At 36.5% G+C, this 20,932-nt stretch overlaps 1 protein-coding gene across 1 annotated transcript; it reads left to right on the top strand.

Annotated features, from left to right (window-relative positions):
* The first annotated feature begins 2,603 nt into the window (after positions 1 to 2,603).
* On the top strand, positions 2,604 to 20,500 carry LOC127659222 (protein O-mannosyl-transferase TMTC4-like). The gene is made up of 18 exons (XM_052148941.1): positions 2,604 to 2,998; positions 3,109 to 3,304; positions 3,769 to 3,884; positions 7,500 to 7,716; positions 8,784 to 8,868; positions 9,016 to 9,110; positions 9,500 to 9,592; positions 9,677 to 9,838; positions 10,531 to 10,733; positions 11,977 to 12,151; positions 12,280 to 12,411; positions 13,481 to 13,560; positions 13,901 to 14,008; positions 14,104 to 14,245; positions 14,821 to 14,935; positions 19,728 to 19,840; positions 19,985 to 20,054; positions 20,278 to 20,500. The coding sequence occupies exons 2-18, from the start codon at positions 3,143 to 3,145 to the stop codon at positions 20,424 to 20,426; spliced, it is 2,217 nt and encodes a 738-aa protein (XP_052004901.1). The 5' UTR covers positions 2,604 to 2,998; positions 3,109 to 3,142; the 3' UTR covers positions 20,427 to 20,500.
* Positions 20,501 to 20,932: the final 432 nt, after the last annotated feature.

Genomic DNA, 20,932 nt, shown 5'->3' with positions numbered 1-20,932 from the left:
CCAATGTATGACACATTGCCACAATGGTAGCTGAAAAATATATTTCATTTATTGGTAACTAAACATATTAAAATATAATTTTAGATATAGTCTTTATTTTATTACACACATCTTTGTCAAATGGTAAAGCAAAGATCAAGTCTGTGTAGTTATCATGTAGTATAAAGTGCTTAAATGGATAGTTCACCCATAAATTCTGTTGTCTTTCACTTACATAATTTACATAAATTAGGCAATAGTCTTAGTAACTATTCACCTTCACAGCATTTATTTATTTATTTTTCCAATAAATGCAAGTGAATGGTGATGGAGGCTATCATTAGCCTAACATCTCTGTCTGTGTTACCAATGGCATAGCCACAGGTGGACATTGTTGAGCCGGTGCCACACACTGGTATTTAGACCCAACCAAATTATTGACTATGTTTACATGGACACCAGGAATTGGCTTATTGAGAGATAGCAGGTTATTGTGAGAAAACAGCGTTCCTGTTTACATGCACTGTTTAAGTGATGTACGCTTTACTCCCGTATACATGTTGGTCAGTCAGTAAACAGTATTCTCCACAGCAATGTAATTTACCCACAACACTTGAGTAAAAAACACACATGGTATCTGAGGAAGACTTCACTATTTTACTCTCTGTTGATTCACTTTATTTCCAGATATTCCAGAGATGTTGCTGTGTGTTTCCTTAACTTAATATCACAACCTCCAGCTGGGGTTTCCCTCATACATAAAACTCTGGGATTCCCCCAATGTATGAGCATACACAGAAGTTAGGGACAGTCAATATTTTACATTGGTGTGTATAAATGGGTATAGTTTGTAGTGTATGTGATTTTCCCACTGTACTTCCAGAAATGTTGAATTATTTTCGCTGTGTTGACTTGTTAGGAACCTATGATGTTTGTTATTGAAGTCTGTTCCACGCACACACACTCTTCAAAAACCCACCAGAATGCCTCTTATGTGTTTACATGGCAACATTTGGCTACTTATTGGTCATTGACAAATAAGGTTGTACAAGGTGTTATAATGACACATCTTTTTAAAACACTTGTGTCATGTTCTCAGAAATGTAATCTTTGTGTACAATTTGGTTTCCTACATTTTGAAAAACCTATATAACATTTTCTACAATAAATAAATAAATACAAAAATCTAACTTTAAAATTATCATGTGGTGTAACCATTAGGTAAAAAGTATAATACTTTCCTTGCACCTTGAATAAACAACTTCATTAATTTCCAAAAAGCTTTCATACACATTTTTCAAAGATAAAAAAATGAATAATAATAATTTTTTTTTTATAAATATTATGAATAATTGAGTCAAAAATATCAAGAAGTTTTCTCAGGGTTACCCCACATGAACAATATGTGCCTTTTCCTAAAAATATCAAAAAAAAAAATATCAGACTTTTTTTAAACTTCACGCTCAGGCTTGAGGGTCTAAAGGAGTCCTCTCTATTATATGGTTTTTATGGTCAACATAAACAACAAAATAACTACCTACATGTTGGTTACACCCAATGACTTTGATTTGGTGGACAAAAGCATTTTTAATAATATTTTAAAACACAATTATTTTACTGCTTATTTGTTTTTAAGAAATAACAATTGTCATGCCAACATTTCTTATTTCAGGTATTTCAGCTTTTAATGAGACTCTGGACACCACATGACATTTTTACTTTAAGCCCCAGAAAACAAAACAATATCAATATGACTTTAAACTCAGTAATTGAAAAACGTTCATCAAGAGGTGTATTCAAGTAAATGGTTTGTGTTAATTACATTTTCTTTATGTATTTGTAATTGAATAGATCTGGACAAAAATGAGCATCACTTGATTTACCCTTAGGACACATGGCAATAATACGCACTTGTTACTCTCTGTTGTTGTATTTTATGATGAATCTTGTAAAAATAGTTCACATTTTTCATGACATGAAAAGTGTTATTTTTTTTATTGATTGCTCGCCCACTGCCAACACACATTCTTTCTACTCCAATCTACTACTTGTCCATGTTTGAAAGTGTGTGGCATAAGTTTCATGTGAACACTAGGAAGGTACAGCCATCGCAAACTCAGACACACCTGTTTTACAGTGTTTTCAGACAACATCTTCCACAGTTTTAGCAATAAATATGAGTTCATTCGCGTTATTAATAAAAATTGTATACCCTTTCTTAAAATTAGAAATTTCCTGACCCCTGAGTTGTAAAAAAAAAAAAAAGAAATATGTTTCTTTGTCTTTTATGTTAAAATACTTTTTTTTTTTTTTTTATCTTTTCTATTATTAGTCTCCTTTATCTTATTTCTGTATTTATTTTGGTTGATTTATACGTATTTTTTTTCTTCCTTCACCTACTTGTCTTTATGATTATGAATGTATTCTTAGGGGAATGCTTTTGGGTATTTCTTGCAACAAGGGGGGTGGCATCCCCTCGCATCTCCCCTCAACTCGAGCCCTATATCTACTGCGATGTAGCCTACAGTATTTTTTAAATTTGAACTCTTTGAGACCTCACTTGTTATTCTCCTCTCTGCTGCTAGCTCAAGTCACGTGATGCCACACCGTCGATTCATGTCAGCGCGCTGGCAGGAAGTAGAAGACGGGAGAATGGCTGAAATAGGGATCAACCACCATTTACTCACGTATTAAACCTCGATTTTCTCATTCTCGATGTTTAGCTTCGTCTTTAAGTGAGGTCGGGGATTTAAAAACTCTATTGCTCACCATCTACACATCGCAAAACGTCCACGTCGGTGGGAAGACAATTTTTGTTGACGTTGTTGAGCGCTTTTTTTGTGTCTGCCTGTTTTGACTTAGTAAAGCATTCGAGTGTGAATGGTTGATTCCGATTCCGTATCCTTTCGATGCATTCTAAGCATGCATCTCAGTATGCAACCATGCAGCATAGTACAATGCAAATGTGTTGAGATGATGACATTCTATCCTTACTAACAGATCTCTCTATATTGCATAGGTATGTTTCTATTCTATACACCCTATTATTCAAATGTTATTGCTTTCTGATTTAAGGGTGTTAGAGTGCGATTTTCATATTCCCCTTGTCCTCTTCATTCTGCAAATCAGTGGTGGGTCACAATGTACAGAAACCACATGAAAGATGGTGCTGTCTGAGCCTTACTGGGATCACCACATCCCCCTGCCAAAACTGGGACCCTTACATTCCCGGCTGGTCACTGCCTTTGTTGCCCTGATCTGTTTCATAAACAGCTATGACGGGGAATTTGTCTTTGATGATTCAGAAGCCATCATCAATAACAAGGTATTGTCCTCATTTTGTTAAGGTTATTCAAACGTTTTGTTATTAAACACAAGCACTGTTGTTGTAATGGTCAATTGTGATCTACAGTGAATGAAAGCATGTCTTTACTTTGACAGTGCATATAGATTAAAGATGATCAGCATTTCTTACAATGCCTAGATTTCCTTTCTATTATAGATTAGTTTACCACCCCACCAAAAAATTAAATCAAATAAATTGTTTACAATTTACAACCTTTCATGCTGTTCCAAACTTGGATTTTGAAGAAGAAATCTAGAATCACGTACTGGTTGTTCTTTTCCATATAAATTAAAAGAACAGGGACTTGAACTTTCAAAGTTTAAAAAGGTTGCAAAAGCACCATTAAAGTGTCTTAAAAGAAATATGACTTGCGTGTGATATTCCAAGGCTTCTAAATTATGAGATGTATTGTTATTTTTGTCAAACCCTTTTTCACTTTGTAGGATTTGAATCCTGAAACTCCTCTGAGTAACATTTGGAAAAACGACTTTTGGGGAAGTAACTTAAGTAGCAACTCCAGTCATAAATCCTACCGGCCACTGACCGTCCTGACTTTCAGGTATGCTCTTCTTTACAGAGACAAAAGCGTCTTTCAATTACTGCTGTGTGACTGATGGTTAACACAAGTTAATAGTCCAACTTACTTATAGTGAATAGTTTCAAACCTCTTTGCATATATTAGATGGCTGGACTTGTAATTTTATTCTCAGTGGGAAATCAAAAGAGGTCCTCCAAGTGCTTCCTTGCAGAATGCTGCAATAATTGACATTAAAATTGGATGCATATATTGCCTTTTTTCAAACTCATTTTAGCACGGTCTTTGACTGCTGCTGTGAGGAATATATATGGGGGCATAATTCATGTCATACATGCTGCTAATGAGAATGACATTGTTTTGCATCAGTAATGGCCCGTTATCTCAACTCAACTATAAACATTAGAACTCTATAATGCTGCCGTCTTTTAAAGTATTTTTATTTTGACATCTCTGCTGTTTTCTTTTTCTTTATTATTTAAATTGCACAAGCTCTGCTTTTGTATTTAGAAACTTTGCAAACACTAGGGATGGGCATATTGGTCTTTTTGTCTATTCATGAACGACATATATATTATTCTAGTACTCTTTGGCTATATGTGTCAGACAGATGTCTTTGGCCGTTGCATCACATCTCGCTGATTTCTCAGTGTTGTGCCATGAGTGCCACCTTTTTTAAGAAGTGTCAAGTTAAAATAAGTAAACTTGAAAAAAAAAACACCTTTTAAATGGATAGTTCTCCCAAAAAGGAAAATTCTCTCATCATTTACTCACTCTCATGCCATCCAGATGTGAGAATCACACCCGGAAGCAGGATTGGCATTCCAAAAAGATGTTTATTTTGTTGGAGGTGCAAAATGTGTAGATAAATAAGTGTTTCAGAGTGAACATAAAAGCAAGGTTACATAATAAAAAAAAAATAAAGACTTAAAAACTGGACCTGTTTTTGGAGCAGCAGTAGTCCCCCCCCAAACAATGGAGTCCGGAGTATATTGCGCTCAAGCAAGGCTAGTAACCTTGTCCATGTGCTCCAAACACTCATCGTTCATCTTGTCTAGCACCTCAGTCTTGGCGTATACACAATTGTCCCACCTCTGAAAATTGGAGTATACCATTTTCTAGATAAAATTAACCCTTGGCTCTCCATTCTTAGAAACAATTAAGGATGCACCGATCTGATACTTGGATCGGTATTGGATCCGATACTGAAGATTTTAGATGGATCGGGTATCGGTCCGACGAGACCGATCCAAATTCGATACTGTGTGTTAGGCATGTTCATTACTGTTAAACTCCAAAAATGACATAAAAGAACATAAAAAAAAAAAAAACATTAAAGCAGTTCATATGACTCACACATTTTATTCAAAGCCACTTGAAGACGATATGCGATAGTTCTGTGAATCACAAAAGGCTGTGTTTAATTAGTAAATATATAGTATGCCTAGCACCAGCGCATAAGTGAATGGTGCTGCTGCTCTGTTGACAAACTGGCACACAGGCTGGTGATGCACTCGCGGCTATTTTTAGCCTTCACAGTGGTGCGCAATATTTGAGTGCTACTCAAGAACAGCATCTCAGATGTATATTCTCAATAGTTCGGTTCACTTATAATATGCATTTAGAATGGCACCGGAGGTGCATTTTTACTAGAATTTTAATAAGTGAATGAAACTACTGTGAACTTGCCTACAAACAGACACATACAGGACTTCCTGGAGAGTTCAGAATGTCAAAATAAAAGTGTGAGGGTTTAAAAAGTGCACTATTTAAATATATTACTGTTGTATTTAAAATGAAAATGAAAAAAGTAATTTATAATAATATTAATAACAATTTATTATTATTATTATTATTATTATTGTCATCATTAGTATATGTTTACAATTTATAACAATATATAAGTTGAATGCATTCCAAAAAATAACTTTGTGAATGAAAAGTGGACTGATGTCTTACAACTAAATTGAACAAAAAAAGAGATCTTAGTCCTTTAAAGTCCAGATGCAAGTTGACACATTTTTGGGGGAAAAAATGCAAAAGAAAACACTGCTTTCTTTTCTACTGAAGACTTGAAGACTGTAATTACTGTTAATTTTGCTGCTTCATTATCCAGTATTCTTGTTAATAATACAGTGTTTGTTTATAAGCTATACATTTATATTGAAATAATGTGTAGTTAGAGGTTTGGGTTTCTTTACATATTAAAGAGAACACCCAATTAGTTCCACACAATAATGTGAAGATATTCTAAACTGATAATGCAAAAAACAACAACAACAACACGGTTGTTGGTATCGGCCGATACTAAGATTTCTGATATCAGGATTGAAAGAGAAAAAGTGCCATCGGTGCATCCCTAAATACAATATCATTGAATAAATACATACAAATTAGTTAAAATCTTAACCAATAAATTAGACAAATACAAAATTTGCACAACAAATGGTGAGTAAAATAAGAAAGAAGTACTTTAGACACAATAAAATCCCATAAAGTAGAGAAATTTGCTGGTTCTCCATCACAGTATGACTTTCAGACTTCTGCAGAACACAATTGGTCTATTCAATGCAATAGTTGTGGCCAGAACTTTGAAGTTCCAAGAAGCACATAAAGTCAGCATAAAAGTATTCTATATGATTTCAGTGGTTAAATCCATAACTTCAAAAGATATGATAGGTGAGGGTAAGAAACGGATACATTTTTATGTATTTTTTACTATAAATCTACACTTTCACCAGCCCTCCTATAGCCTATATGCTCATGAGAGGACAGATTTCTTCTGTTTTTTAGCCATTCGTATACTTCATGCATATCGCCAGCACTGAGAAGCTATGTTCTCAGAAGTCCTTGGAAGGCACGTATGCGCAAACCTAGTTGTCATGGCAACTGAATAAACAAAACATCGCCTGGTCAATATTTACTCGTCAAGTGCAAGTCAGACAGAAACTAAAAGATGGAAAGACATTATATTTATTTTTATAAAAATTTAATGAATTACATTTAAATTTTGTGCGATCTACCAGCATTTCCTTTGCGATCCACTGGTAGATCGCGATCAACGTATTGGGCACCCCTGGGTTATGGTAATTGGAGGGCTGTTAGAAAGTAGATCTATAGTATAAAAAAGTACTTAAATATTGATCTGTTTCACACCCACACCAATCATTTTGCTTGTTTAGATATGGATTTAACCACTGGAGTTGTATGGATTATTTTATGCTGCCTTTATGTGCTTTTTGGAGCTCCAAAGTTCTGGTCACCATTTACTTGCATTTTACAGACCTATAAAGCTGAGATATTTTCAAAAATTATGAGAGAATTTTCATTTTTGGGTGAACTGTCCCTTCAAGAGTGCTGCTGAGCGCAGCTCCAGACTAAAAATGTACAGTGTTGATCCAAATTTCTGTATATCAGAATGCAAGATACCGCTGGAAACCAATCCCAAAATTAATATTGAGGCAAATATTGAGTGTGAAATTTTCTTGAGATGCTCGATCATTGCTGTTATTTCTGAGATTTGGTGTACTTGTACCCATACCTAGCAATCACTTACATTTACATTCACTTACATTATCATTTACAAGTCAAAGTAGGTTTAGATGATTCTGATTTGTTCATGTTACTCTGTTTCTTCAGGATAAACTTCCTCTTGGCTGGTGGATTGTCTCCAGTTGGCTTCCACGTGCTCAATATTGCCCTCCACTGTGTTATTTCTGTGTTAATGATTGATGTTTTTGCAATATTAATTGGCGGCCTAGCTCACAACGATAGAGGGGCAAAACTGAATCTCTCTCCTAAAGCTTCTTTCCTGGCTGCGCTCTTCTTTGCTGCACACCCAGTTCACACAGAAAGCGTAAGTAGAGTGGGAAGGTGTGATTCAGCTGGCTGTCTCTGCCTGGTAAACAATATCCAACTACAATGCCCCATATCACAATGTTCACTGATGTTGCATGAAATATACATTACAAGGTTTGTGTAGAAGAAAGCTTCACGCAGCTGGTGTGCATCACATAGGTGGGTTCTACATTCAGGCATGGCTATTAACAGCTACTGAACGTGCGCTCTGACTTGCCGTGGATGCATCCGAACACAATAAAGGCTGTTGATGCTCCGGTATCAGTGCCTTAATCAGGTTCAAAAAGACCAGTTCTGGACCTGGAGGGGGTGAGGTTCAGAGAGACCACTGACTTTGGCCTACGGGATGTATCAAAGAAGGTGGCCCCAGGATTCCAGCCAGGGCCGACTGCAGCACTGTAATGAGGGCTGCCTCCTGCCTCTGCCGTTAATTTGGCACTGCCAGAAATACAGGCAATTTCACACACGAAAGGAAGGCGAAAGATATTTTATGCTGCCGTTTTTTGCCTTTTTAGTACAAGCAGGATTTAACTTGTTTAGGTGTAAAATGTGTTATTAAAGACACCATGAAATCATTTTTTAATGACTTTTAATCCAGTGACAAAATTCACTTTTAGCACAATTACACAATTAAAATTTACAATCTTTCCCTTTTGAGAAAATGGACCAACAATGTTGATGACTCATGCCACCCTGCACAAAATTTCATCCAATCTAATCTACTCCAGAATGAGAATGTCCCTCCCCCAGCAACAGAGTTGCATATCATGGTTTGTGGCTGTGATGTAGCTAAACCTTTTGGCTATATAAAAATAGGGCAGCAAGGGGAGAACAAGCCCTTCAATATGTCCTGCCCAAACGTTGTCTTTTGAGGAGGAAACGCATCAACACAAGAACAGCACTTGTCAAGTGATTTGATGGGGTCCTTAAAACAAATGCCTCTAGGGTGGATTCCATGACCTTGACCTGCTTGATAATGCAATGATTCAGGAGTTTTGCTGACATTGACCTTCAGCTCAGTATTTAGTTGGAGTTGATCTCCTATGTTGGCTCTCTGTCTTGTAGGTGGCTGGCATTGTTGGCAGAGCAGATTTGTTGTGTGCCTTGTTTTTTCAACTCTCCTTTCTAGTTTACTGCAAAGCATTTCAAGGTTAGTTAATACACTAAAACATGTTCAAATACATTTTATGATGGCACTGTGTGAAAGTTAATTGGCAGATACTGCATCTCACTGATTATATCTGTTTTTCTTTTTATATAAATTATGATAGTAGGTTAATTATTCATTTCTCTGTAGGTGGTGATAATAAGTTCTCTGTGTTTTGCATAATTGGCAGCATTCTTCTGTGTGCTCTAGCAATGCTCTGCAAGGAGCAAGGCATCACGGTATTGGTGAGTGAAAATGTTCTAACATTTGTGCTTAAACAAATAGTTTCTAACAGTTACGGTATGTTTCAGAATGTGAACATGCAGTTAAAATGGAAAGTGTGTAATTTCTGTGCAGTAAATGCACCGATCTTAATTGCATAAATAATTATTGTCCAAATATATTTCACTATAGAAAGTAATTGAAACACTTCACCTTTTAAATGCTGCTTTAGAAATAAAATGTTCATTTGCACTTTTAAAGAGCTGTAGTTCAAAGAATGTATTATGCTATGAGCACAATTGTTAAGGGACTCCACTTTGAATAGGTTTTACAATATGATTAACCCTGAGCACCAAAACTTTTTTCTGGATCATCCTTTGAAGATTCCCATTTATTTCTTCCTTGTTCACAGGGAGTGAATGCTACTTATGATATTCTAGTGGTCTGCAATCTGAACATTTATGAGATCGCTCACCGGCTGCTGTCCAGGCGAAAGTCAGCTGATGTAAGTGCCGTTATTATTCACAGGGTGTTGCTCTTTTGAACCAAATAATCTTTAGACTGCTCATAGCTTCTCTTGTCCACCCAGATTGGTGAGTTAGTGAGGAACGGTTTGCTAGTGAGGTTGGCTCTTCTCTTTCTTGGTGGATCTTTTCTTTTATATGCAAGATGGAGGATAATGGGAACTGGGCCTCCATCCTTCACAGAGGTGGATAACCCAGCATCCTTTGCTGAGAATGTCATCCTGAGGGTAAGCAGGCCTCTCAGTTTGGGTTTTTGAGTTGCACTTTTGTCTATGATTCTGTTAATTATGCAATTTCTTTTCAATTTAACTGTGTATCACCTCAAAATTCTGTCATCATTTGCTCATTCTCAAGTTGTTCCAAACATGTGGAACTGAATTTGTTCTGTGGAACACAAAAAGAGAAGTTTAGCTGAATGTCGAGGCTGCTCTTTTCCATGCAGTGGAAGTAAATGGTGACAGGTCTTGTGAAGCTCCAAATCTTCTGCAAATCAATATTCCAAATCTTCTTAAGCCATACGGTAGCTTTGTGTTAGTAAAAAAAAAACTAAATGTAAGCCTTGATTTCCTGAAAAAAAATCATCCCCTCTCTAAGAAAGCATAATGTTAAATAATTTAGATAAATGATGGCAGAATTTTCATTTTAAGGTGAACTACTCCTTTAAGATGTGGTCCTCTGCTTGTCTTTTCTAATGACCTATTTGAGATTTTTTTTTACAGTACATTGCTTTGTAGATTTGAAAATGTTTTTTATGTCACGCTTTTTCGATTGAAATAGCTTAAATAAACTATATACTTGTGATTTTCATGTTTGAGTAGTCTTTTCTAACCTAGATGGACTGAGCCATATTTTCCACAAACTCCATAAATGTCTATTTGCTCCTCTCCTCTTCTCTGCCTTTTCTCTTTTTGATTGACAGATTGTGAACTATAATTACTACTACTCCTTGAATGCCTGGTTACTGCTCTGTCCCTGGTGGCTGTGTTTTGATTGGTCAATGGGCTGTGTGCCTCTGATTAAATCAGCGAATGATTGGAGGATCGTCTGGCCTCTTGTTCTGTGGTGCTGTCTGATAGGCTTGGTAAGCCAAGCTCTGCGCTCGCTGGAGAGTGATAAAAGGAGGTAAGAGCAGCAGAGTATCAAAACAAGAGGTGCTGGAAAAATCCAGCAACTGCCACCACTTAATTATCCCGCCTGTCTGAAATAAAATTTTACTTACCAAATATCATAGATGTCAATCTTTCTGCCATTAATTTTGTTAGTTACATGTATAAATAACTTCTTACTGCTACATTAAAGCCAGCTTGTGATATTTCTGGTCTCTGGTCAACTAATTCTGCGATGGACTGGCAACCTGTCCAGGGTGTCCCCCGCCTTTCGCCCAATGTTAGCTGGGATAGGCTCCAGCCCCCCGCGACCCTGTACACAGGATAAGCGGTTGACGATGGATGGATGGATGGGTCAACTAATTAAAATAATATTTAATTTGAAACCACAATTATAAGCAGTTTTTGCAATAAAAATTATACAGGAATTATTCCATAATAAGTAAATGTTCATACCAATGGATTTACATAAAAAATAAAGTAGGTCAGTGCTTTCTGCACTTCATTTAGCATGTTCACTTTGACGCTTCCAATGTAGACAGCGGAGCGTAGTGTCAATGTGTGCGCCCGGTGTAGACGGTGTTATACTTGGATATTTATTCATTTTTACTATGTGGGCTGTCAGTTGATTAAAACATTTAATCAAATCAATGACATGATATGGCAAATCATTTGTCAAATTAATAGAAAATAGTCGCGTACATAAGTATTTGCTGAGAAAATTCCTTAAATGACCTTGGCCAGGGTGCAAAATTTAATGCAATAATTTTTTTAAATAATTTAATTAAATGAATGCGTTAAATTTACAGCCCTTTTAATTCAGTAAGGCTGTGCTGATATGATCATGTATTGATATAACAAAGTATTATTTTTCTCACAATATTGCATTTTTTGCATTTAATTAATTGTTTTAAATATTTTTCTACAGTTCAATTAATTAAGTGTTTACGTAGAGGTAAAAATTGTGAAAAGTAGCTCTGTGTTAGATATGCAGTTTTTGTCATGGCTACTATTTCTCCCCCATCCCCAAAAGTGATGAATATCATCCACATGGAAGGATGAGATTCCTTCATGTCATGACTGCTATGTTGCTCAGAACTGCACCCAAGACTTTCACCCACTGTTACACTTGTGTATATGGTTGAGTGACAATAAAGGGATTTGATCTGATTTTATTCTAAATGGGGAAATCCCACCCATTTTCAGAAATTAATAACATTTCAGGCTCTATGTTTTATATTACTCTTTTATGATTTTAGGACTCTGACGTTTGGCCTTGTACTGCTTGTAATTCCATTCCTGCCAGCCAGTAATTTGTTCTTCAGGGTGGGATTTGTGATAGCCGAACGGGTGCTGTACCTCTCCTCTGCAGGCTACTGCCTCATTCTGGCCTATGCTGTGGGCTACTGTAGCTACCATTGGAGGAAACACAAGGTATTCATCCTGTTTTCCACTAGTTTTCCACTTATCACCTCCTAATATCCACCATTAGACCATAATTCACTGTAACTAATGTTCCATTGAGTTTGTTCATGTCTAATGTGTGTGTGGGCTGACCACAGAGGCTGCTGAGAGCGGCCACGTTAATGCTGCTCTGTGTGAATGTGGCTCGCTCTGCACAGCGCAGTCAACAGTGGAGATCTGAACAGAGTCTCTTCACCAGCGCCCTGTCTGTCTGCCCTCTCAATGCCAAGGTGAGACTGCACACGCTGTGGAGAGCATGATCACTAACAGTAATTCACCTGCACTCCATTGTTGAAATCCATTATGGTAACTTCAGGTTAACTATCAACACACAAAATGCCTCTGATTAACTAGCTGTCAATTAGGAATCTTTTTATAATAGAAATAAAAAAACAAGCACTGAACCTGTGTGTGCTGTATATCACTTTGGATTAAAGCATGAGCTAAATAACTAACTAGGCCTACACGGAATCTGCAAAATTTTCCTCTCATATTTTCTGTGCTAAATGTGGATGGAAACCTTCAGAATTGGTCATTGGTTTAAGTATGTTCAAATGTGTCAATCTGACACTGTTATTGGGAAACTGAAACTTGAAAAAATATGTAGACAAAATATTTGATATTAGACAAAATATTTAATTCAGAATAAATTAGCAAAAATATTTAACACCAAACATGCAAGGGGTGAGGTGTGTGTAGAACTGTTGAGTGACAGGCTGTGGAGATTTCCATGCAGACCTTGTAATTAGTTAGCCGACTTAAAGTGGTAGTTTACTGAAAAAAGAAAATTCTCTCATCATTTACTCCCCTCATGCCATCCCAAATGTGTGACTTTCTTCTGCAGAACACAAAAGAAGATTTTTTTGTAGAATATCTGTAGGTCCATACAATGCAACTGAATGGTGGCCATAAGTTTGAAGGTCTATAAAGCATACAAAGGCAGCATAAAAGTAATCCAACTCTAGTGGTTAAATCCATCTTTTTTGAAGAAATATGATAAGTGTGGGTGAGAAACAGATAAATATAATATAAATACAAAGTCAGTTTTTACTATAAATTTCAACTTTCACATTCTTCTTTTTATATTGAAAAGGGACTTAAGTATTGATCTGTTTCTCACCCACACCTACAATATCACTTCAGAAGGCATGTATTAAACAACTGGAGCCACTCAAAATAAGAGAATTTGAGAATAGCAAATTAATAAAAAAAATAAATGGTTGTGCATTTTTCTGCACACCAATAAGAAATTTGTTAATTAGCTTGATCAGCACTCTATCTTTCTCCTTTGTTGCACAGGTGCATTATAATGTTGGCAAGAACCTTGCTGACAGAGGCAACCAGAGTGCTGCAGTCAAATACTACAGAGAGGCAGTGAGGTAAATATCAAGAGTCTGTCATATTCTGTTTGGCCAAAAACACTTCATTCTTCTGTCTTTCGACATTTTAAACAGTGCAGTGTTATCATCAGTGTCATGGTGCACAATACTAACTCTGCCTTATTGTCTACAAATGCTACTGCCTTCTAGGGCAACATCCTAAGTGAACCTCATGAGAGACTCATCTCACAATTGAATTTGAATAGAGCTTGTGACTCTCTATTAGCATTAAGATAGGAACAATATATCATGAGCATGAGAGATTCTGTATCTGAATTATGTGAATATAAGATAAGTGTTTTAATTTTTTTCTGCCTTTTGTATTTGTTTGTTGTAATAGATTACACCCCAAGTACGTTCATGCCATGAACAATCTTGGTAATATATTAAAGGAAAGAAATGAGTTACCGGAAGCTGAAGGGCTCCTGTCAGCTGCAGTTCAAATACAGTGAGTGAAGAAATTTAGCAGTTGTTTAATTGTAAGGAACCTTTAATATTGTGTGTCATTCTATAACCTTTTCACTACTTCTTTGATTGGGTTAGACCTGATTTTGCTGCGGCTTGGATGAATTTGGGTATTGTGCAGAACAGTCTGAAAAAGTTTGATGCAGCTGAAAGGAGCTATTGGAATGCGATTAAATTCAGGAAGAAATACCCAGACTGTTACTACAACTTGGGACGTCTGGTAAGAGATACTTTTCTCTGTAATTTTTATAAGGCATGAGCCTCAGTACATTTAAAACATGTTTACATCATGGGGAAATGTATCAGAAATGCCTTATGTCTTATTAAGGCAAAATTAGACAAAATAGATTTTTAATATGGCTGTGGTGGATTTGTTCTTGGCCTATTACGTTCACATTACAACTCTAAGTAAAAACCAACATAGTGCAATTTTTTAATTAGGGCAGGAAATTGCAAAAACCATCCTTAACGTTATGTTTTTCATTTTGGTTCCAGAGTTTCACTGCCTCCTTTTCAGTTGTAACCGGATACAATTAAATTAAAGAATGGTTAATAACATTAGATTTATTTATTTAAATAATTATTTATTTATTTTTATAATTAATTAAATAAAGGAATACAAGAAACCTGTCTCCGTTTGAATGTTTATGTTTGAATAGATGGGACAAATGATGTAGTGATCGGTTCCGTGGAGGATGTAGAATTATCCCATTGAAACCCAGCACTAGACTAGGCTGGTCACTGTCAGTGTATGTATTTATTGTTGTAACTGGAACCTGTTTGTTTTATATCCAGTACGCAGACCTGAACCGCAGCGTAGATGCTCTAAATGCCTGGAAGAACGCTACCATGCTGAAGCCTGACCATAGCCTGGCTTGGAACAACATGGTCATACTGTTGGACAACACTGGTATGACATGGTGAAAAACGTATCATTTGATTAGATAAAAAAATAGAACAGTAGGTCAGTTGATATCGTCACAACCTTTTAATTTAAAGTTTCCTGTCATATACTTGTGGTCTTATTACACGATTCTCTGGAATACTTTGGTTGGTCAATTGCAGTGTTTGTATGATGACTGCTAACATCTATAATTGACCATTGTACCAGTCAATTGGTTTCCTAAATTGCTGTGCCAATTTCATGTTCGCCTTCTCTTCTCACACAATGAAGTAATTTCAAATAAGATTTCATGTCCATGTACAGTATTTATTTATTTGGTAAGTAGCCATGTTTAAAGCAGAATTTTCTGTTCACTTCATGTTAGGATTCTGATCATTCTGTCTATTTTGCAATAATGACTAGCTGACCAACCCAATCTCATGAAAATTCATACATAATTTAAAAGTCGTCTATTTCGTATAGTCTCGCACAATGTTGTTTGAATAAACTCGTACAACTCATCACGTGCAAATTCCTCGATGTCTAATGTGGAAGTAAACGTGAGTTCCACGCACGAGGCTTTAAGGACATACTTATTAATATTATGCCCTTACCCAAACCCATTATCTACCATGAGAGTGTGTTGAGCTGACCTTTACCTACATCACAGTTTAGTAATGCAGTATAGATCCATGTTAGTCCAAGTCCAGACAGGGGCAGACATGTATGCATAAACATAGTGAGTGTTCTCATTAAATGTGACCTTGACCCTGACCTTAGGGGTAAACAGATCTTCCTGCCTTCTCGTTTGTGTCTGCTGTCCCAAGAATAGAAGCAACCTGTGTGTGTGTGTGTGTGTGTGAGTGTGTGTGTGAGTGTGTGTGTGAGTGTGTGAGAGAGTGTGTGAGTGAGTGAGTGTGTGAGTGAGTGTGTGAGTGTGTGAGTGTGTGAGTGTGTGAGTGAGTGTGTGAGTGAGTGTGTGAGTGAGTGTGTGAGTGAGTGTGTGAGTGAGTGAGTGTGTGAGTGAGTGAGTGTGTGAGTGAGTGTGTGAGTGAGTGTGTGTGTGAGTGAGTGAGTGTGTGAGTGAGTGTGTGAGTGAGTGTGTGAGTGAGTGTGTGAGTGTGTGAGTGAGTGAGTGAGTGAGTGAGTGAGGTGTGAACTTTCATTCTGCAGATGCTGAGCGTCAGGTGCACGCTACCACATGGGGCCATGCTGCATAATTAGTTCACCCTTTACAACAATTAACTCCTGCACCCCATCCTCACTCCCTTATCTGGTCAGGGACACTAAAGGGACTGAGAACGTCACAACTTGGCTTTCTCAAGTACCACAATAATATTATTAGATTTAATAATGTTTAATTGCTATTTGTAATGTACTGTAAAGAGAGCATTGCATAGCATTGTTAGGAAAGTATCTAATAATTAGGGCTGGCGATATAACCAAAAAAAGATATCTCAATATTTTTAGATAATATTTGATATGTAGTAATATTTCAGTATTTTCTTTAAAATAACTTAAAAATGGTAAAAAAATATTTTCCACCAAACAAGCATTTTTGTCAAGTAGATTTAAAATGTTTGTGTAGTTAATAAACACAGTAGCAATCTACGGTAGTTAAAATAATCAAGACATGTTTTCCACAGTGTTTTTCACTAAATAAAACAGGGAAGAATGGTATTTTATAATTTTTAATTGTGAAAACCAGTAAAAATAGTAATAAACACAATGCAATATTTACCAACATATATTTTACTAAAAGATGAGAAATGCCACACAGCACCTCCATGAACATTTTTGAGTGATGTAGCAAACAAATCATTGAATCACAGTTTGTATCAATGCATGAAAACGGACAGTTTGAACTATTTCTCTTAACTGAATCGAACTCACCAACTCTGAATGCTGTTTTTGCTACTTAAGTGTAAATCAGAGACACTTTTAAAACATCTGTCTTTATTATCTAATACTCGCTTGTCCTGAGACAAGGACGGGTCGGGAAACGAGTCATATTACGTAGTGTTTAGGAAATCACAATGAATCACAATGTTAAATTTTATAATGCTAGTAAAATAATTGTGAATGTATTGTGAATAGTTGATACATCATCCAACTTGACTAAAGAATATTTGTTCAAATTGTCAGTGAAATACATTTATATCCATATGTTTATGTGCTTGTTTTCCTAATTACAGTTTTTTTTATTTTCTTTGCTCAAAAGTTTCCGTTCTGACAAAACGTTACAGGATTAACAGAGGATGTCCTTTTTGGGAAATGCCGAAATAAGAACCAACGTGATTAGACCGGAAGAGCAAGAATCAACAATGCTTGAAATTTATGTATTAAAAGCTTTGTGTGTTGTTTTAAAGCCACTCTTCCCTGCCGTGTGGAGAATGGCGTGATTCCCTGACAGAAGCCGTTTATTCAGATGCGTCTCCCAAGCATGTTGGCCCTCCCTGGAGAGTCTTGGCACGATCCATTTTCCCTGCCAACAAAACCCTGGCACTGGCAACTACTCCCTCTGCATTTTCTAGCCCCACTCGATCCCAAAAACCTTCTTAAGTAAATTACCAAAAAAAAAAAAAAATAAAGAAATCTGATGTTTTCTCCTACTATTGTTTCCCAGTAAGGTTAAACTGGAAAAGCATTGAGAAAGTGTGAAAACTTAAAACATGAGTCATGTTTAGGTTTCAACTGTGAAGCAAAATCCTCTGTAGCTCATAAATTTTATAAGGGCCAGTCGGTTAAAGAGGATCTATCTGAGTCTGTGGTCAGAGGGAGTTTTGACATCCGGATCAATAAGTCAGTAGCCCTTGAGTTGCCCTCTAATTAGGAAACTAAAAGAATCTTGTCATTTTTGGAGTGGAAAAACTCTCTTCTGGAGACCACTGACACAAAAGCAATCCACTCAGCACGGTCAACCGAAATTACAGTAAACCACTCTCTACCACTGTCTAAAACTATCTATGAAACATTTACATTTATTTACATTAATTTGGAATATAATGTGTTCCAAAATCTTCATTTTGGGCTTTTTTATTGCCCTTCTCTAATGCTGCAGAAAGAAAGGACATGAGCCAGAATCGAACTGGTGTTTCCCGTGCGATAGCTGCTGCTCTAAAAGCCTGGAGCATGAGTGCTAACCGCAAGGTCATGGCTCTGACATTCTAAAATTCTAAATCACAATAAAAAAAATACTTTTCTGAAGAAAATGTGAGTGTTGCTTGACCATGCAAAACTCAACGCTAGGATGCAAGGGTGTTCTGTGGTTATAATTGCTGTGTGGTGTGAATGGTTTTAAGCATGTTGTTACAGTGACTACATTTACATGGACACTAGAAATCGGCTTATTGTGAGAAAGTGGCGTTCCCATTTACATACACTGCATAAGCAATGCCCTCTTTACTCCCATATACAGTACATGCGCCCGGTCAGTAAACTGTTTTCTGTACAGTAATGTAATTTCACCAGGACGCTTGTGTCAAAAAACAAACATGACATCCAAGGAAGGCTTTAATATTGTATTCTCCGTTGCTTTGCTTCATTTCCAGATATTCCAGAATTGTTGCTGTGTTTGTGTCTTTAACTTTCTAACATGACCTGCAGCGGAATTGTACTGCAATAGTGGGGTTTTCCTCTTATATAAAACTCTGGAATTCCCCCAATGTGCAAATGTGGATATTTTATATTTGTGTGTATATATGGGTATAGTTTACAGTGTTTGTGCTTTTCCCACCGTATTCCATGAAATGTTGAATTCTTTCCGCTGTATTGACTTGTTGGGCTCCATCCTATGACGTTTGTTATCCGGTCTGCGCATGCACATTCTTTTAAAAACCTGTAAGAACACAGCTTATGCATTTACATGGCCTCACAAGCTGCATTCTCTGAGAGAAACCCTGGTGTGTTAAACTGCTTTCTCTTAATCCCTTCAGCAGTGTAAGGAAAACGACATTCATGATTACATTATATTTCAGAACTTCGCTTTCTGCAAAAACACTGGAATAAACCATTTTCTTAAGTGCATGTAAACGTGGTCAGTATGTGGTTACTTCGTGATAAATAGGGTATTCTGGTTGGTTGTTAGAGTGTTGCTTACTGGCCTAAGTTAAAATAGCATGTTATTTTGGTATCAAGATATGGATCAGATGCCTCCAATATAACTCTATGGGATTTGTATCGCCCTTTCAATCATCTGCCTAGTGAAAGTTGTTCATTCTAATCACTTAGAAAAGTAAAAGCATAGCTATCCTCAACATGCTGTACAATTTGAGGATTACATGCTGAAGTATAATACATAGGGTTAAGAGTTTGTTCAACTCTATTAACCCTTTCCCCGCCAAACACGGAATTTTCCGGGTTTCCGTGTTTTAGGTGTTATACGGTAAGGAAGACCCCTGCGCATGTTTTGAAAGAGTACGCAACTCTTTGATCAAAGAAACAGACTGCGATCGTCTCAAACATGAAGAAGTGGAGTATGAGAAGCTCAAAATATCAGACATAAACATGCCTTTTTCTCAGCTTTTTGTCTGAAATGTTGTTTTTTGACAAAACCTACCTCTGTTCAAGTCGCAATAAAAAAAGAACAAATGAAGATAAAATAAAATTGTTTTTTTTTGCCTAAAAGCAGAGGCTCAGATCTTTATTTTGATATATAGCATCTTCATATATTCATGGAAGAAAATATTCTGCCGGCCATTAAATTTTAGCGAAAATCGTCAAAAACCCTGGCGGTGGCTGGCAACTTTTTTTTAAAAACGCTGGCGGGAACACTAATTGACAGCAAATTTTATATTTAATGTTTTACCTTTCATTCCAGGAAACCTGGCTCAAGCTGAGATAATTGCGAAGGAAGCATTAAAGATACTGTCAAAAGATCACACCATCATGTTCTCCCTCGCCAATGTCCTTGGGAAACAGGAAAAATACAAGGTTGATAAATATAATTTTTTTTTATGTAGTGCTGATTCTGTGAAACTATATTTGTCAAAATACATATGCATTTCAAAGACAGTTTACCTGCACAAGACATTCAAACCACTGCATCTTCATAAACAACGTTCCTTTTTCTCCCAGGAGTCGGAAGGTTTCTTTCTTAATGCTTTGAAGATCAACCCAAATGTTGCCAGTTGCCATGGCAATCTTGGTTAGTCTCACAGCATCTCGCTGGCTCTTCAGTATTGTCACAAAAAACACTTGTTAAAGTTTGACTTCTGCAATGTTACTTGATACTGGCATAAATTGGTGAGATTGAATCAATAAACAAAGTGAAGTGGCTGTGATTCTTGATCCATTCACAGGGGACCAGTGCTGAGTTACTGAAAAGTATTTTATTTAAGTCTTTTTCTTTTTTTTTTGTGATGTTGCAGCTGTTCTTTATCACCGTTGGGGAAAACTAGAGTTAGCAAAGAAGCACTACGAACTGTCTCTTCAGCTGGACCCCAATGCTCCAGGGACCAAGGAAAACTACAACATGCTGAGACGCAGGCTAGAACAGCGATACAGGACTGTTGGATAAAAGTGTTTTTGATATCTGCATGCAACAAAGTATTTGTATGGTCTCTATGTTAATAAATTAAAATTAAAGTTATGTTCACCTTTTATGGCATCTTTTATGAATACATGGATCACATGGTTGAAAAGTGGTGCTTTGATTCTAGCCACATTATGGTCTTTTAAAAGTATACTTTAGTTCACTCAAAATTAAATGTTTTTTGTTTTTTTTTCACACAAAGATAGTGAGTTATTACTGAGGCCAACATTCTTTTTAACATCGTTTATGTTCCCAGCCAGAAAGTACGTCTGGAACAGAGTAAATGACACAGAATTAACATTTTTGGGTGAACTTTCCCTTTCAGGTCAAGACTGTTTTTGTGAGTGGCTCAAATGATTTTGTCACGTGTAACTGTAGTATCAAGACATATGGAACATATCCACTATCGTGACTTTCATCTTTGACCCCATATTATGTCAGCTGGGTCTCTATTTATTAGTCTGTTACACTTTGTAATTGCAAAGTATGTT

This window comes from Xyrauchen texanus, chromosome 18 (genome assembly GCF_025860055.1).
Source record: "Xyrauchen texanus isolate HMW12.3.18 chromosome 18, RBS_HiC_50CHRs, whole genome shotgun sequence".
Lineage (NCBI taxonomy): Eukaryota > Metazoa > Chordata > Actinopteri > Cypriniformes > Catostomidae > Xyrauchen > Xyrauchen texanus.
This window is presented reverse-complemented; position numbering and strand designations above follow the sequence as displayed.

Excerpts from the sequence above, each read along its gene's own strand:
- LOC127659222 (XM_052148941.1), top strand. The coding sequence starts at position 3,143 with ATGGTGCTGTCTGAGCCTTACTGGGATCACCACATCCCCCTGCCAAAA. Across the intron at positions 12,152-12,279 it reads ACCATTGGAGGAAACACAAG|AGGCTGCTGAGAGCGGCCAC; the intron begins GTATTCATCCTG and ends GGCTGACCACAG. Across the intron at positions 20,055-20,277 it reads CAGTTGCCATGGCAATCTTG|CTGTTCTTTATCACCGTTGG; the intron begins GTTAGTCTCACA and ends GTGATGTTGCAG.